Source organism: Coregonus lavaretus, assembly GCF_964263955.1.
Source record: "Coregonus lavaretus genome assembly, chromosome: 8".
Lineage (NCBI taxonomy): Eukaryota > Metazoa > Chordata > Actinopteri > Salmoniformes > Salmonidae > Coregonus > Coregonus lavaretus.
In genome coordinates, this window is record NC_139995.1 from 52025298 (window position 1) to 52044879 (window position 19582).

General features: G+C 45.3%; 1 protein-coding gene across 2 annotated transcripts in view; it reads left to right on the forward strand.

Moving 5' to 3' along the window:
- Positions 1-1511: 1511 nt before the first annotated feature.
- LOC311133238 (protein CBFA2T2-like) overlaps positions 1512-19582 on the forward strand; it is a 65777-nt gene continuing 47706 nt past the window's right edge. For both annotated transcript variants that reach the window (XM_084166724.1, XM_084166725.1), the window contains exon 1: positions 1512-1593. In XM_084166724.1, the coding sequence (XP_084022850.1) occupies positions 1566-1593 (28 nt within the window). In that variant the 5' untranslated portion in view covers positions 1512-1565. The remainder of the gene's footprint in view (positions 1594-19582) is intronic.

A 19582-nucleotide genomic window follows, 5' to 3' on the forward strand; every position in this document is an offset into this window, starting at 1 on the left:
GATTGAGGGGATGCCGCCTGTTCCCTTCTAGAATGTTCAAAAATAAGCTGCAGATGCAGTTGTGACAACCGCTCTCTCTCCCTCTCTTTCTCCCTCTTTCTCTCACCCTCTCTCCCCCTCTCTTTCTCCCTCTCTCTCTGGATGGCTGCAGCCAGCAGTAGGTCACCGGTTAGGGTTGATGGGCTACAGCCTGCAGTAGGTCACCGGTTGGGGTTGATGGGCTGCAGCCTACAGTAGGTCCCGGTTGGGGTTGATAGGCTGCAGCCTGCAGTAGGTCCCTGGTGGGGACCACAAACAGTAGGTAATGGCTGGGCCACGGTGGGCGTTAATTTGTTATTGTAACTCAGCAGCTGTGCGGCATGCTCCGAGAGCAGGTGGCAGCCTCGCAGGGGTGGTGGATGGGGGATTGAGAGAGAGGGAGGGAGGAGAAGAGGGGGAGGGAGAGAGGAGCATGTGGTATGTGTTTGTGTGGGTGGTTGGTAGGGGGGTTGGGGGAGGGTTGGAGGGCTAGCTCTCAGCAACCAAATTATATATCCTGTTTCCAAGAGAAACAACATGAGGGCCTGGATGGGTTCCAATACCAGTCATTCCTTGCCTTCAATAGGTTGTTGTGTTGCAGAGAGGCAAGAAAGCAACACTACTGTAGAGATGGCACAAGGATGTATCAAATAAATAGATGGGGATGTGCTCCAGACCTACCTCTCTCTCAAATAGAAATTATTATTATTATCAAATAGAACATTCTTGATTAGCATCTATGCCACAAATAGCCTACAACATGACCAAAATAGAACACTGAATCAATCTAAACATTACCTGAATATTCTCAACAAGGATAACATGATAAAATGTTCAGACATTAGTAATGACTGTCTGCTCTTTCTTATGACTACAGTAGGATATGGCCTATATGCATTGCAGACTAGTGGTTGCTAAAAACATAATATATATCTTGATTTAAAAGACATGGCTCCCGGTAAAGAACATTTTGTCTACACACCGTTGATATCCAAGCAGTGGTCTATTGGACGACAGGTAGCCTAGCGGTTAGGAGAGTAGAGCCAGTAACCGAAAGGTCGCTGGTTAAAATCAAGAGCAGACTAGGTGAAAAATCTGTGGATGTGCCCTTGAGCAAGGCACTTAACCCTAATTGCTCCAGGGTTGCTGTCAAATTTCCAATTCGCACTTGTACATGTGTGAAATAGGACAAATGTAAGCGCCCACCTAATTATTATTATTGTCGTATTTCCCATAACCTAATTTAGCGCCAGTAAAATGTATTTCCCTGCTTTTACGACGGTGTAACAACGCAGCAGAGTATTGGCTTGTGTCGAAAGGATTACAATTTGGCCCGCCCACCCAAATATTCAGCGCAATGTTGCTACAGTAGCAGCCTATGCCCCCTGATACCTGATGCTGCAGTGTTACAAATCAATGTGGTCTATTATCTTGATAGAAAAACAACAAGTCAGTGGCTGATATCAGTTGACTCGATAAGCATAATATTTTGATTATAGTAGGCTGTATCTTGAAACGTGCACACTGCCATTTAAAGTGCGAAGAGCATGGTCGGGATCCCGGGCGCTTTGCAATGTAAGTAACTAACCTATCTATATGTAATGCTGTCGGCTAGTTTGTTTTAGTGCTGTAAAATACATCCAAAAGGTTTTTTTGTGACCATTTTGTGTATTATTATTATTTTGACAATATCCTATGGCTATTTGTTTGGTTGAGATGCGCCGCTATAAATAAAAGGGACAACGTCAACTAGCTACTGGTCGCGCGCGCTCAGGAAAGGAGTCATAAATGCGGAAACTGTGTTTGTATGGTAGGCTACTCTATTTTCTCCCACAACAATAGACGTGTCTTTTGTCCTGAGTGTTTTGTTGCCTAATGTAATGTTATGACGTTCAGTAGGCAGACATTTTAATTTGATCTCAATATTTTGACTGAGAGTGGAAACATTCAATGGGATCTACATGTACCAAAACATTCACACATAGCCCAAGTAGGCCTACATCAAGAACAATATAATTATGTTGACAGTCTTGGTGTCAATTAAAATGTGTCTCATTATAAAAATAAAAAAATGCATTACCTTTGTTGTCATGGTTGTTAGATGATTAAATTATTAACCTAACTGTAGGCTATAATAACATGCATATAATTATGTTGTGAGCTTTGCCCTCATATAGCTGATACTATCCTGATATTATGCCGCCACTCTAAATGTGCCTTTTCAGTGGATGATTTGGAGTTAATCCACCAGGCAAAGTTTTGCACCATCTGGAGTTTACAGCTTTTCAAGACAATAACACCAGGCGGTCGAAAGACTGCCAATAGAGAACTCCCACGTTTCTACTTAGCCTGTAGGACAAAGGCACAGTCATGCAATGGAAGTGGGGTCGCCAGACCTAGCCACAGCCTCAAGGCACAACTGTATTTGTGTGTTTGACCCGGGAGCAACAATTCGTCTCCCCTTTGTCCCAATGTCGAATAACAAACGATGGTTCGACAAAGACGAGACAGTAGTCCTAATGATGAGAAATTGTTTGTTACAGTAACCAGCAGAGAGCAGCAGAGCTCCTCTGGCATCCATGATGGAAACGTAATCGTGATCGATTTGCCGTTTTATGGTTCTTAGTGTTCTTGGGTTTTGGTCCAAAATGTTGACCTGTTGAAATACAACTAGTTAGTATGTAGTTATTTTTTCAATGGTATGACTTGAATCGTTTTAAAGTATGGAGGGGAGTGTGGCGCCTCGGTTGTCTTGCTAGGATATGGTGTGTTAGGAGATAGTTGTGCGATGACAAACGTGCCAAAGAGAATACAGCATCGCTCACGTTCTTTCTCAATCACTGTTTTGTCACTTGATTCAATTAAATCCACTTGAAAACATTTGGGCAAATTGGACACAACTACAATTTTCCAATTTTTCCTTCTTTTTTTCCTTCTTTTTTGTGATTCCATTCCCCTGACTTTTAAAAGGGAAATAAATAAATGACAAAAAGGCCCTGCAGGTTTGCATTAGGCTCCTAATTGGTTTTGGCTCGAGTGGCTCCTCCGGGTTGCCAGATTTGGCGCCTTTATGTTGTGTTGTCATGTGGGAGAATTTCCCTGGCGCTGTGGAGAGAGAGGTGCCTGTAGCGGGGAGTGAGTCAGCCCAGCATCCTCATCCACTCTCATCGTCTCTCATGTACGGCTCTCTCTGGTCTCTGAGTGGGTCTTTTCCACCAGTAACACCTGTTAATGCTTTACTGGGCCCCATGGCGCTGCGCTGGCTGGGGGCTCATCCAGCTCCGTCATCAGGCCCATCAGATTGGAGGTTTGCTCTAAGTCTGGCCCCCATTAATAACTATCAGAGGATGAATCTGAGTTTGATTCAGAAATGCAGATGATTTGAGTGGAGTGGGGTGGAATTGATTTTTTTTTTTAGATGAACTAAGTTTGAGTCATCACTGATGGGTGATTACATTTTGTGTGCACAGGCAGATCATACGTAGTCATTTATAAAGTGTGGTTATGAATGGAAACAACTTGAGCACACTTTCATGCTTAGAGTGGAGTTAGATCAGTTAGATCGCGGTGCCTCGCTTTTCCGTAACCTCATCAAGAGCCACAACAAAAACAATCGCAAACGTGTTCTGTTCCGAAGTCTTCTATTCATTAATGAGGGTCATAAACTACTAAAATACTAACTTAAAAAGTATAAATGAAAACCAAACTTTTACTCTAGTAAATCAATCTATTCCATTTGGTGAGAGGAAATCACAAACATCCATCTGTCCTATCCATTTTTAAGTTCATTCGAGTTTTGAAACTCACAACATCTACCCTAAATCTCTTCCACAAGGGTTAACACGAGTCAGAACCCAGCAACCCAAAGTTTGTGTGTTCGAATCTCATCATGGATAACTTTAGCATTTTCGCTAATTAGCTACTTTGCAACTACTTACTACTTTTGAGCTACTTTGCAACTACTTAGCATGTTAGCTAACCCTTCCCCTAACGTTAACTCTTTAACCTAACTCCTAAACCTAACCATTTAACTACTTAGCTAGCATGTTAACTAGTCCTAACCTTAATCCGTAACCTAACACTAACCTTAAACCCTAACCTTAACCCCTAGCCTAGCTAAAGTTAGCCACCTAGCTAGCCTAGCTAACGTTAGCCACAACAAATTTGAGTTTGTGTAATGTACACGAATTAATCATGAAGAAAGAAAATCGTGTAATGAAAATCGTGTAATACACACGAAAAATTGACTTTTTCGTGTGCCTGTCAAGAATTTCAAATAAGTAATTTGTGTCTATTTCACAATAAGCTGTGATAGTGTGTTGCGAGTCACTGACTCAATGAATCGCCCTTGACAGACCCTGTCATGTAATGTGTTTTCGTGAGATAGTTGCCGTCCGTCCTTATTTCACATACCCCTATTATTTCAGCCTGTGAGGCAACCTGAAGCGAAGGAGAGTGTGGGGGAGAGACAGAAAAGCGATAGAGAGACAGAAAGTGAAGGAGGGGGGAAGAAAAAAAAGGAGAGGAACTGATTAACTGTCAGGAGAATGTGAGGCTAATTGACACCAGGTTCGCACAGCTGTTTCTTGTTGCTGCGCACTGCACGGATCGAGTGCGAGGATTGGATCCAGATGTGGGCCCTACTCTTTGGATCGCCCGCCAATAACAATCCTCTGGAATGCCAGTCTACAGGAGACAAAACCTATTAGTGGGCCTGGGGCGCGCTCCGCTCCGTTCCTCTCGCCATGTCAAACCCTTTTTTTTTTTGTGGACGGTCAAGACGATCACTTCTTAGAGGCTTTTTGTGATGCTGTTGAGTTGACTACAGGGCTCAGTTCGCAGAGCTGTTAACACTGTCATTTTGTTTGACTAACTAGCCTCATAATGTAGGTACTGTGTCATTGTATCTGCGTTACACATTGATATCATTTAACACATTTAAGGGTTTGAAACCAGCAATGGGGTTCAAAATGTGTTTAGCAGATTTCAGAGGACTTTTGAAAGTCCCCCAAAATGGATTAAGACCTTTGTACTGCTGTGAAAAGTGTTTCTTTCAAAACCGTCATTGAAAGTGCATGTATCCTTTCTACCCCTCTGTGTTTTCGGGCATTCGACTGGTGGGACGTGGGGGCCTTATTGTCTGTGGGCATTTATTAAGGCTCCTACTTTAAGCAGAGGACATTGACCGAGAACAAAAGTACTAATCACCCAGTAGTAAATTAGAGCGGTCACAGTGGAAAAAGAAAACTGAAAGGAACTTACCACCACATTATGCTTTTTCAATACCCGTTCTTCCCTCTTCCAGCCCAGACAAAGCCTCGTTAGGATTGGTTCCCCCTATTCTCCACTGCTTTCGGGATATTCTACCCCTCTCTCTCTGTCTCGCTCCTGGTCAATGGGTATGGGGAGTCCAGCTGCAGTGGGCTTGTCAGCACCCAGAGGAGAGTTCAAATCCATGCCTAAATGAGTTTCCCATTGAAAACTGATAGCACAATATGGACTGGTTTTCAAATGAGAAACTCAGTTGTCAGTTATTTTGACCCCCCCCCCCCCCAAATACCCCTTTCAGACTTTGCAGAATTTCCCCCCAAACCTTTCAAGAGTTAGGACATATTTTAAATGCAAACCTTCTCTCACACGGAATTCTTTACATTGTCATAACTGTTGACATTCTTTACACTGTCATAACCGTGACATGACATGACACATCATTGGCTGTTAAAAATAATGTGTAAAATTGTCCAAGTCTGTCTCGTTATATGCTTAAGCGCACGTGTCAAACTCAATCCACGGAGGGGCGAGTGTCTGCGGGTTTTCGCTCCTCCCTTGTACTTAATTGATTAATTAAGGTCACTAATTAGTAAGGAGCACCCCTCACCTGATTGTCTAGGTCTTAATTGAAAGGAAAAAACAAAAACCAGCAGACACTAGGCCCTCCATGGAAGGAATTTGACACCCCTGCTTTAAAGCTAACCTTTTCTGGCAAACCGGCAGACTTAAATCACGAATGATGGAAGGTTCAGACAAAGTCTCCCTACAACTCTTCCCATGTGTCTGTTGTACGAGCGCTTTATGACTCCTCATGCTACCTCATCAAACTGCACCCCATTTATCGCCGATCTGTTTCCAGTCCTGCTGAGCTTCAGTGTCACCCAGGGAAGGGGGTCTGTTCAGGGTCTGAAGTCATAAAGTGCTGATCTTGGATCAGTTTTGCCTTTTAGATCATCGTCTTTATACAATTATTATCGTCGGGGGGAACCTGATCCTAGATCAGCACATCTACTCTGAGATGCTTTATGAATATGGGCCCAGTTGTTGTGAAATTAAACCCTGCTGTCATTCTGTCATTCCTCTATCTCCAGACAGTATTCAACGATGCTTGCACTCTTTTGTTGGAATGTGATCTTTTCAGACCTGTGCAATTATCTTCATGTGTCTTACCTTTAGTGGTGTCTTTTGCTTGTTGGCTTTTTGTGTTCTGCTATCAAGGGATCAGTGGTGTTATTATGCCCTTAGTTTACCTCTTGTGGTCACAGAGCCGAGGCAGGTGGTCTCATCATCCTTATTGTGTGGGGAAGTTTTTGGAGAAAGATCTTTGTTTTGTTAAATTTTCTTTGTTGTTTTTTTTCGTTGTTGTTTTGTTTATTGTTTATTTCACTTGCTTTGGCAATGTAAACATGTTTCCCATGCCAGTAAACCCCCTTTGAATTGAGAGAGAGAGGGGGGGAGAGAGAACTTGTATCAGTTTTAGTCAACAACAAAGAGAAACACAACTTGTCTGTTTGTTTTGTTAGTGTCTGTGGGAGAAATAGGGTGAGAGAGTCACTCACTCACTCACTCACTCACTCACTCACTCACTCACTCACTCACTCACTCACTCACTCACTCACTCACTCACTCACACACACACCTTCAGGGGGAGCGCACTTCTGACAAGTCTTAACATCCCTGCGGCTGAACCCTGAGTAAGGCAAAGGCATGCCCGTGTGTGTGTGTCTGCCCCCAGAGTTCTTATCTAGCTGAGCTGTAAAGCCTTCTTCGCGCTGGCAGTTTGAAGTGACTCAAATCCAAATTTTTGCATATTCGAAACTGATCTTTTTCCTGCAGTCTGAACAGCCAAAAAGCACATGAAATTTGATAATTTAAGCCACATTTCAAACCACCTTTATAGGTGGCTTGAAATCAGATACAAATCTGATTTCTCAAATCAAATTGTATTTGTCACATGCGCCGAATACAACAGGTGTAGTAGACCATACCATGAAACGTTTACTTACGAGCCCTTACGAGCCCTTTTTAGGTGGTTTGAAATCAGATACAAATCAGATCCCTCGCCATGCGACTTGTGTCTGAACGGTCAAATCTGATTTATTTAGTTTGTGGACTGTTATTTGGCATATCTTGTTGCTTGCTACTCTTTTGACAGTTTGACAAGAACATGTGGTACCTAATTAGCTTGTTAATTGTTTGCAAACAAATGAATGAATTTCCTAGCTACCTAGCTAGCTAGTTGACTGCCTTGGCTAGCCAAAAATGATTTGTTTTGAAAGTTGGATCATCTTATCCTTTGAGGCTTTAAAAGTGTTCTTACACTATGATTTCGAACATTCAAAGCAACTGGGAGACTTCAATGGCAGGCATTGTTGTCACCTTAGCTTGCTACAAAACAACTTCTGAGTGATAGGAAGCAGAAGCACCACCACCAATCAGCCTACACCCCTGAGCACACACCCGTCGTTACTATGACAACTAGCGTAGCCATGTCAGCAAATGACTACAGTTTGAACACACACAAATCCGATTTGGTCACTTGTAACTTGCTGTTTGGACAGTCAGTATTCCAAAACAAATGTGAAAAATAAAACTGATTTGAGCATTAAGGCCTGCAGTGTGAACAAGGCTTAATTGAGCCCTTCACAAATCCCCCAGCAGGCTCTATCTGCCTGGTCAGGTGTTCCCAACACAGCTCTCCAGATGAGCCACATGCAAAACACAGGTGTGGCTGTCGCCAGACAAGAGCACAACACAGCTGCTCGGGCCCGTGGGATAACGAGAAGGTTATTATAGGATCAACTGCAGGTAGAGGAAGGAACACACACGCACCAGAACAACACACGCAAGGTCACGGTAACCGTACACCCTGATGAGATGAGGTCTCTGGCTGGCGATGTCAAAGCACACCTTTGAGTCGAAACGACAAGGACTTTCCCGGGCCCCCGTCTTGATGTATGTTTCATTTCACATGCCTATTGTTACGTCTCTGACATGACAGGAACGATACAGTTCTTAGTGGGTCAGAAAGTGGCACTATTGTCAGGTCCTTCCTGTAAGCACAATTGTTTTACGAGGTGGCTGTTAAGTATACTGAACAAAAATATAAACGCAACATGCAACAATTTCAAAGATTTTGCTGAGTTACATTTCACATATAAGGAAATCAGTCAATTGAAATAAATTCATTAGGCTTTAATCTATGGATTTCACATGACTGGGCATAGGCCCACCCACTTGGGAGCCAGGTCCACCCACTGGGGAGCCAGGCCTAGCCAATGAGAAGGAGTTTTTCCCCACAAAAGGGCTTTATTACAGACAGAAATACTCCTCAGAACCACCCCCCCACCCCAGACTATCCCACAGGTGAAGAAGCCGGATGTGGAGGTCCTGGGCTGGCGTGCTTACATGTGGTCTGCGGTTGTGAGGCCGGTTGGACGTACTGCCAAATTCTCTAAAACTACGTTGGAGGCGGCTTATGGTAGAGATATGAACATTACATTTTCTGGCAACAGCTCTGGTGGACATTCCTGCAGTCAGCATACCAATTGCACACTCCCTCAAAACTTGTGTTGTGTGACAAAACTGCACATTTTAGAGTGGCCTTTTATTGTCCCCAGCACAAGGTGTGACTGTGTAATGATCATGGTATTTAATCAGCTTCTTGATATGCCACACTTGTCAGGTGGATAGATTATCTTGACAAAGGATAAATTGCTTACTAACAGAGATGTAAACAAATGTGTGCACAACATTTGAGAGAAATAAGCTTTTTGTGCGTATGGAACATTTCTGGTATCTTTTATTTCAGCTCATGAAACATTGGACCAACACTTTACATGTTGCGTTTATATTTTTGTTCAGTGTACATTAATGCACTATGCTTATAATAATCATGGACTTCAAATGGATTACAGTATATGTTGTATGTTTTGGCTATTAGAAGATAAGAACGCAGTATGCATATTGCATATGGTATATGTTACTATGCTATACTATAGAACAAAGGCTTTAGGCCTTCATACTGTAGGTATCAAAACTACAGTAGGGCCATAGAAAGCATGCATATTGCACTCTGACTGTCGGTCTGGCATGTTTTTGCTTCTAATCAGTAATTTAGAACTCATGTTTATGTGCTGCGGTTGGCAGAGGATGACAAACTTCAGATGAGCTCTTGCTGCATTGTGCATTTAGTAATTATAATGCTGTAAGTGGGAGCATGTAAGGCTTTAACTATAGCCCAGTAGGTTTATCTGGTGCTCGGTTTAAATGGCGAGAGAAGGAGAAGGTGGTTATTGAATATCGTTTAACAGAGTTATTGGAGAAAAGGTTTGGCGTCTGTGCACTTGGCCTTCCTCTGTGGAAACTTTAGGAAGATGCAGCCAAGTGAGCGTGTGACCCACCTCTCGTAAATTCTACGCGCGTGCACACACACACGCTCTCTTTCATACACGAATGCACTCTCTCTCTCTTTCACAAGCACACACACATCAACACACACATACACAATGCACACACACATCAACACACACAAACACAATGCACACACACATCAACACACACATACACAATGCACACACAGGCCTCCTCTTCTCCAACCCAAAGTGTAACAAGAGATCTGACGTTTTTCCATGGGTGAGTAGGCGGGTCAGGCCTTACTTAAACTAATCGCTCCCAGCAGTGTTGAATAGCCAGACACTCTGGAGCCGTGGGTTGAGGTTTCGGAATGCCACTGCCGGCTCAATGCATGCCTTTCATCGAGAGTGAGGGAGAGGGAACGAGGGTGGGGGTGTGGGGGGGGGTGAGTGAGAGAAAAATAATAGTGGGTGATATAGGAGGAGTGTCTGAAAAGTAGGGTACAATAGCTTATGTGGGGGGGGGGGGGGGGGGCTAAAGTAGCAGTCAATGGATATTTTGGTGTTTTCGCTCGAAGCGTTTCACCCCACCCATTTGTTTTTAATATCCCCGGGATGAGCTGCGAACAAGCCTTTGAGTGAATCAATAGCTTTGAATTGAGACTTCTTGGGGATGAGGCCAAGAAGAGAACACCCCCCGCCAACCATCCTCCCCGTAGGACTTCACATGGCCTGTTCTGATTTGATATCATTAGTGTGCCGAGCATACAGTGAGGAAAATAGTCCCTCACTTTAGCATGTGACCAGACCACTGCCAAGCATCATATTTATTTTACATTTTTTTCCTTCACCCTAAATGATCCTAGCAGACATGGAGAAAATCATTATGTCTCCTGTCAGGTTGTCCCCACACCAGATGTAATGGAAAAGAGGGCATTAAAAGATCAGACGGGACTCATGCGGTTTCCTCCTCTGATAATCTAAGGCAGGAGTCTGCAAAGAAAAGCAAAAGAGAGAGAGAGGGAGAGAGAGAGAGAGAGAGACTCCAGCCAATGGTTAAGGTGTGAAGTCATCTCTTCATCTGTCTATTATTAGCACAGGACAGAAAAATAAGCACATTTTCCAAAAAAGGCCAGTACCTCCAGAATGCACACATAAAGCACAATGAGTTCCTTGCAGTAGTGTGGCGGTAGAGAGGTGCTGGAGCAGAGGAGAGCAGGGGTGTGTTCAAAATGGCACCATATTCCCTTCATAGTGCACTATTTTTGAGAGAGAGACACACACAAAGATTGAGGTGCATTGTGCCTTCATTGATTCCAAGGGAACCCCTGTGGCCTGAGATATGGTGGGTGGGAGGCAAGCCAAGGAGTGATCTGTTTTGGCTGGCTCTCAAGCCTGTGAATGTCGAAAGACAAGCTTGGCCTTTCAAGAGACAAAAAAACAACACACAAACAATCTCTTGCGTCTACTTGAACCAAGGTGGGGGGGATAGATGCTTTACGGCTGAAAGAAAATACACTTAGCAGCATCCTAGTGTTTTTTGTTTACTTACTGCATGGAGCCCTATTTGCATGTTGTTAGCAATTTAGTGTTGGCTAGCGTTAGCATGTTAGCATGTTGGCTAGCGTTAGCATGTTGGCTAGCGTTAGCATGTTTGCGCAGCATTAGCAGTCATTATTGCAAATGAAGTTAATGAATGTTTTCAGTCATGTATGTCTTATTGGAAATGTATTTACTGATGTAAGACACTCAAGCTGCCTCAAAGGCCTTTTCTCATTTGGGAAAAAGTCCCCCCTCTCTCCATCCTCTCTACTCTAGGATTTAAAATCGTTAGTAGGCAAACGGGAGACGGTCCTCCCCTCCTCGATAGTCTCCTTCTGGTGAAGAAGCACAAGTGTATCCTACTTGAGTACTTCACGGAAGAGTTTTGAATTCTGTAGGGCTGACCCCATTTAGTCGATTGGTGTCACGCCCTGACTCAAGGGACTCGTATATGTTGAGTCAGGGTGTGTATGTTCTATGTTGTATATTTCTATGTTGATGTTCTAGTATGTCTATTTCTATTTTGGCCGGTGTGGTTCCCAATCAGAGGCAGCTGTCGCTCGTTGTCTCTGATTGGGGACCATACTTAGGCAGCCTTTTGGCACGAGTTAGTTGTGGGATCTTGTTCCGTGTGAGGTATGTTGTTTGTCTACCTTGGACTTCACGTTTCGTTTCATTTGTTGTTTTGTCGTGGTGTTTATTCAATATAAATAAACATGTATGCATATCACGCTGCACCTTGGTCCGTCCCGTCTGTAAACGATCGTGACAATTGGTCCGATATGCTGTTGGTCAACTGAGATGTTTTTAGTCGAGCAGTGGCAAATATATATTGTAAAAAATTATGGCACACGAGACACCTGTCTGATTCACGCCTGTCTCAGTGGACTAATCCGTTGCGGAGGCCGCGGGGATGACACACCAGTATCACCAGTAGTACATTTACCGTTAATTCCCACAATTTCAAATCTACAATGTTTGTTTGGTTATGGTAATATCTGTTCATGCATTCAATATATTGTTATTACAGTCTTACCGTTGTCATTGTAAGAGTGGACATGTTGTTTGCAGAGCGCACAACCTAGGCTACACTTGTGAGAAAAAAGTTTTGGTTTATTTCATTCCATTTACAAGTTGTCAATGTATTAATTGTCTTTTGTTTGGAGCGCTCCTGTCAATCTTGAGTAAGGACACGCACCTGTTTTACGCATAGAAGTAGGCCTAGGCTACCTGGCCTGCGCGCAAATGTAGGCCTATGAATGTGCCCATTTGGGGATCTGATTGTCTTAACTCACCATCACTGTGTAGCTTCTCAAAGTAATTTTTTCTTTGCCTCAAACAGCAAGTAAACAAAGTCTGTTTATGCGTCCATTGAGAATGACAATAGTTCCTCAACGTAGCCTATTTGAAAAGTCTTTCCAGCTCTCCCTTTTGATAACCACTCAGCATGAAAGGGGAAAAAATGTAATGCTCTGATCTGGTGTCATGAACGTTGAGAGACGGGTCAGACCAAGGTGCAGCGTGAAAAGCGTAAATTTTTATTAAACTCAATAAACATAAACAAAACAAGAAACAACGTAACGTGAAGTCCTCAGGCTATACACATACAAGCCTAACACGGAACAAGATCCCACAAACATAGTAGGCAACAAGGCTACTTAAGTATGATCCCCAATCAGAGACAACGAGCGACAGCTGCCTCTGATTGGGAATGATACCCGGCCAAACATAGAAATACGAATCTTAAACATAGAAAACATCACATACAGTGGGGAAAAAAGTATTTAGTCAGCCACCAATTGTGCAAGTTCTCCCACTCAAAAAGATGAGAGAGGCCTGTAATTTTCATCATAGGTACACGTCAACTATGACAGACAAAATGAGAAAAAGAAATCCAGAAAATCACATTGTAGGATTTTTAATGAATTTATTAGCAAATTATGGTGGAAAATAAGTATTTGGTCAATAACAAAAGTTTCTCAATACTTTGTTATATACCCTTCATTGGCAATGACACAGGTCAAACGTTTTCTGTAAGTCTTCACAAGGTTTTCACACACTGTTGCTGGTATTTTGGCCCATTCCTCCATGCAGATCTCCTCTAGAGCAGTGATGTTTTGGGGCTGTCGCTGGGCAACACAGACTTTCAACTCCCTCCAAAGATTTTCTATGGGGTTGAGATCTGGAGACTGGCTAGGCCACTCCAGGACCTTGAAATGCTTCTTACGAAGCCACTCCTTCGTTGCCCGGGAGGTGTGTTTGGGATCATTGTCATGCTGAAAGACCCAGCCACGTTTCATCTTCAATGCCCTTGCTGATGGAAGGAGGTTTTCACTCAAAATCTCACGATACATGGCCCCATTCATTCTTTCCTTTACACGGATCAGTCGTCCTGGTCCCTTTGCAGAAAAACAGCCCCAAAGCATGATGTTTCCACCCCCATGCTTCACAGTAGGTATGGTGTTCTTTGGATGCAACTCAGCATTCTTTGTCCATCAAACACGACGAGTTGAGTTTTACCAAAAAGTTCTATTTTGGTTTCATCTGACCATATGACATTCTCCCAATCCTCTTCTGGATCATCCAAATGCACTCTAGCAAACTTCAGACGGGCCTGGACATGTACTGGCTTAAGCAGGGGGACACGTCTGGCACTGCAGGATTTGAGTCCCTGGCGGCGTAGTGTGTTACTGATGGTAGGCTTTGTTACTTTGGTCCCAGCTCTCTGCAGGTCATTCACTAGGTCCCCCCATGTGGTTCTGGGATTTTTGCTCACCGTTCTTGTGATCATTTTGACCCCACGGGGTGAGATCTTGCGTGGAGCCCCAGATCGAGGGAGATTATCAGTGGTCTTGTATGTCTTCCATTTCCTAATAATTGCTCCCACAGTTGATTTCTTCAAACCAAGCTGCTTACCTATTGCAGATTCAGTCTTCCCAGCCTGGTGCAGGTCTACAATTTTGTTTCTGGTGTCCTTTGACAGCTCTTTGGTCTTGGCCATAGTGGAGTTTGGAGTGTGACTGTTTGAGGTTGTGGACAGGTGTCTTTTATACTGATAACAAGTACAAACAGGTGCCATTAATACAGGTAACGAGTGGAGGACAGAGGAGCCTCTTAAAGAAGAAGTTACAGGTCTGTGAGAGCCAAAAATCTTGCTTGTTTGTAGGTGACCAAATACTTATTTTCCACCATAATTTGCAAATAAATTCATAAAAAATCCTACAATGTGATTTTCTGGATTTTTTTTCCTCAATTTGTCTGTCATAGTTGACGTGTACCTATGATGAAAATTACAGGCCTCTCTCATCTTGGTGTGGGAGACCCCGAACCTGGAGAGGGGCTGACGTCTGGGTCTGAAGTAGAGTCGCTGACTGGAGCTGAACTGGACCCCGGTGGAGCGGACTGCTCTGGCTCTGGAGTGGAACCGCTGACCGGAGCTGGACTGGTAACCTTTGGAGCAGACTACTCTGTCTCCGGAATGGAGCCGCTGACCGAGGCTGGATTGAGCACCGGTGGAGCGGACTGCTCTGGCTCCGGAGTGGAGCCGCTGACCGGGGCTGGACTGGGCACCGGTGGAGCGGACTGCTCTGGCTCCGGAGTGGAACCGCTGACCGGAGCTGGACTGGGCACCGGCAGAGCAGATTGCTCTGGCTCCGGAGTGGAGCCGCTGACCGGAGCTGGACTAGGCACCGGTGGAGCGGACTGCTCTGACTCCGGAGTGGAGCAGCTGACCGGTGCTGAACCAGGCACCGGTGGAACGGGCACGGGCCGTGCCGGACTGGGAACACGCACCACTGGCTTGGTGTGAGGAGCAGGGCCGGGCCAGACTGGGAACACGCACCACTGGTCTGGTGCGAGGAGCAGGAACGGGCCGGCCCGGACTGGAGACACGCACCACAGGTCTGGTGCGGGGAGCAGGTACGGGGCGTACCGGGCTGACGACACGCACTACTGGTCTGGTGCGAGGAGCAGGGACGGGCCGTACTGGACTGGGAACACGCACCACTGGTTTGGTGCGGGGAGCAGGTACGGGGCGTACCGGGCTGGCGACACGCACCACTGGTTTGGTGCGAGGAGCAGGGACGGGCCGTACTAGACTGGGAACACACACCACTGGCTTGGTGCGGGGAGCAGGTACGAGGCGTACCGGGCTGGCGACACGCACCACTGGTTTGGTGCGAGGAGCAGGGATGGGCCGTACTGGACTGGGAAGACGCACCACTGGCTTGGTGCGAGTCGCAGGGGCGGGCCGTACTGGACTGGGAACACGCACCACTGGCTTGGTGCGGGGAGCAGGTACGGGGCGTACCGGGCTGGCGACACGCACCACTGGTTTGGTGCGAGGAGCAGGCACGGGCCGTACCGGACTGGGAACACGCACCACTAGCTTGGTGCGAGACGCAGGCACGAGGTGTACCGGACTGGGAACTGTCGTTAGAGATCTCCGACTGTACCAGTCTTTTACTCTCCGTGCCCAGTCCTCCTCCAGTGAGGACTCCTCCTTGAGCCCCCACAAGTGCAGTGGTCAGGGCTCTTCTCTATCGATCCCCGACCACCCTTTTAGCCCCCCCAAAAAAATATTGGGGCTGTCTCTCGGGCTTCCTCCTCGGCCGGCACCTTCTGTGTTGCCGTTGCTCCTCTCTAACCCGGGCATCCTCTGTCTGTTCCCAAGGACGGCGATCCATCCCAGCCTGGATCTCCTCCCATGTCCAAGATCCCTTACCATCCAGGATCTCCTCCCATGTCCAGGATGTCCGCTCCTGGCCACGCTGCTTGGTCCTTGTTTGGTGGGATCTTCTGTCACGATCGTTGAGAGACGGGTCAGACCAAGGTGCAATAAACACAAAACAAAACAACAAACCAACGTAACGTGAAGTCCAAGGCTATACACAAAACAAGCCTAACACAGGAACAAGATCCCACAACTAAGGTAGGCAAACAGGCTACTTAAGTATGATCCCCAATCAGAGACAACGAGCGACAGCTGTCTCTGATTGGAAATCACACCCGGCCAAACATAGAAATACAATACCTAGAACATAAACATAGAATTTCTAGCATAGATTCTCACGCCCTGACCAAACCAACTAAAGACAACGGGCCTCTCAAGGCCAGGGCGTGACATCTGGTGGAAAGTCAAAATCGGCCTACCTGATCTCTTGCGCAAATAATCTACAGATGTGTCTGTCTGTCCGGAGCTCACTGGCGCAGAAACTCTGAGGGCCTTACAATGTTGCAAGTATGGTAGCACGATCGGGCTGGACCAAGTTAATAGTTGATACAATGTTTCAAGTTCCTTGCAGACAGGCCATGTGTAGCCAATGTGATTTATAGTTTCTTTTTTTTATCAGGATATTTTCAACATGTAGGCTGCAATGTTTGTATTTGTTGGTTTATGCATGCTATTTTTATATATTGGCAATGGCAATAGAAGTTACTTTTAGATTTGTATAATTTTCATTTAGATAGAATTTTGATTAACCACATGACATTGATTTTGAGATATGAAGACTTTTTATAAATGAAATGAAAATTTTCCATGGAAATGTGCATATGAAAATCATAACTCGTCATTTGCCTGATGCCGTGTGATTGGAGGAGAGTCTCATTTCATACAAGCACATTTTCGGCCACTTTCCCTCTCCTTGCCGCCACTCCTCGATTACCAGAGAGGACACAGGAGTTTAGCAAATCCAATTGACAAAAGGCCATAGTTTTTTGTCTGTTTGTTTACTTCCTGAGTAGGCTTCCATGTTTGTCTGCTGTTTGCTAAGTATTAGCAGTCATTATGCCATTATCACCAATGAAATTGCAGTAAATGCTGCTGCCTCCCACCCTGCGTGCTTCGCAAACATTCGTCACCTAAAACTTTCTTGAATGGCTTCATATGCTAATGCAGCCCAACATTTGACTGAAGCCGTCAGAGATATAAACCAAACGTAGCGCTAAGGCTAGTACATTATCCGTTGCGTTCAGACCATATGTGCGTTGCCTTAGCATAATGGGGCTCCTGTTGCGTTGTGGTGGTTGGTGGCTTTCTCTGCACAGAGAAGAGGGGGCCCACAGCACTGCCGGGCTCGCCCCAGCTTTGTTGCCCTCTGGGGCTTGTTAAAATGCCAGGAGATAATTGCCCATTTCAGAAGCAAAGTTATTTTTTACCCCAGCCCCCTTTGAGATGGAGCCTCCCATCAGCAGCCACCACAGCCATTCATGAGGCATTGGAGCCACCACAAGGCTGCGTGGCCACCTTTTGTGATAATAATGACTCCTTTCAGTAGTCAACTCAGCTGACCGGGGGCCGCTGTGTTTTCCTAGCACAAGGTGGTGTGAGTGTAAAGTGTGTATAAAGGCTTTTGGGTTCGCTCCAAGAGGGGAGCTGTTTGTGCCTGGGTCTTTGGCTGAAGGAGGATGGTTTTTGATTGAGACCACATGACATGCCCCATCCCTGGCAGAGTAGGCTACCTTTGGCACTCTTCACTGTCAACGTACTGTAGATGGGGTAATGATTGCATCTGAGTGTGGGTCATCCAAAATACATTATCACTTACCGAGGTGTGACTACACTTTGGTTGAGGCTTTGTGGGAACACACATACACACACACACACTCCAAATGGTCAAGGCTTTGGCCCAACACTGCTGTATCCATTGGATCCGTAGCTATATCATTGTGGACTCAAGACCACAACCATCCCCCTATTGCCTTCGCTCGCACAACAAACCATCCAACACAAGGAAAAATGAGTGATTGAGTGAGGTAATGATTTTATGTTTCTCTCTCTACCCCCTTCAGACCCTCCAATGTCCAAACTCCTCGTTCCTCCCAGCTCTGGACTGGAGGAGAGCGCTGGTGCTGTCGTTTAAGCTCTCTGTTTATTTTTATAAAAGTAGATGTTCGGAGAGAGAGCGTGTGAACAGAACCAGATGCTCAAGGTTCACTGGGATATCTAATTTTGTAGGCAGCTAGAAACGGCCCCTTTTCTTTTTCAATCTCGGGCTGCACAGTTCAGCACAATGGTTAACAGCTGTGGGAGACTGCATGAAGAAGGAGCTAAAGCAATTCCATACCACATTCAGTATTGACTTTCCTCATTAAAAAATGATTACATAAGTGTATGCTTTCCTTTCCCACTCTATCATACACAGTTCAGACAGTGTGGCAGAGAAAACGAAAGGGCTAAGAGTGGTTGGTTGGTGTGGGTTATCTGGTATGATGTGCTAGTTAGCTAGCTAGCGTGGACACACTGATCTGAAGGGCTAGCGAGCATCTGGGTTAGCATCTGCAGAGCACCCGCAGTCAGTGCTGCGCCTCCTGTTCCCCCTACCATGGCGCTCTGGCCCTCTCTCCCAAGGCCAGATGCACTCTCTGTATCGGTCCAAGGATATCCGATAAAGCTGTGCTGTGTGTGTATGTGCGCAACCAGCAGTATCTGCTGAACCTTGGGAAGCCATTAGTGTGTGTGCGTGTGTGTGTGTGTGTGTGTAAGGCTGAGCTATATCACTTCTTAATGAACTGCTTGTGTTTGACTACTGTTTGTTTGTTGTTGTGTGTGTTATTTTAGAGGACCCCTGTCTGGAGTTTTGAAAAGCCTTGATTATGTGTACCGTGGTTTGCCAGTTGTCATTTATAGAGCCTAATAATTGACTCGCCACACAATCTAAAGTCAGCACTAAACATTTATTTTTTAGAGGCTTCCATGCCCCAAACATTTTGGTGGAAAGCAAAAACCATCCACTTTCTACGATTTGTTTCCATCTTTCTCTCTTTTGAATCTGTTTTTGTATTGCAGATAAGTCATTCGGTGGCTTACGTTTAACTCAGTGAAGCTCGAGGACAAGAGGTTGCATTCATCTCCCCTCACATGTCCACACACTGGATTCAATGGTCTACCAGACTGCATTAAGTTGGTAAAACAACAAGAAAAAGGACCACGGAGGGGGTATAAAACATTGTGAGAGCCCCACTCTTGAAGGGAGGTTAAAAGGAAAGTAATACCCCCCCCTTCTTGGCACGGCCTCTGTTTAGTCTGTAGGTGCCAGGACAATTAGTTATGTTTATTACGAGGCCTGTCGGTAAATACATTAAATAGATTAGTGCGGCATTGGCTGAGCTCCACCGAGGGGGGCGTGGCCTCGTCAGTGACATCGAGAGAGAGAGAGAGAGAGAGAGAGAGAGAGAGAGAGAGAGAGAGAGAGAGAGAGAGAGAGGCCTGGCTATCCTCTTCCATCTGGGAGCCATCTGTGTTTTTCTGGCCTCCTCCACACTGGGGCTCACATATGTGGGAACACAAACACATGCCTGACATATGAAGGAGTGGAGAGAGAGAGAGACGAAAAACAGAGAACAGAGAAGGATAAGAAAGCAAAGTCACCAACAGACAAGAGCCGACTACTAGG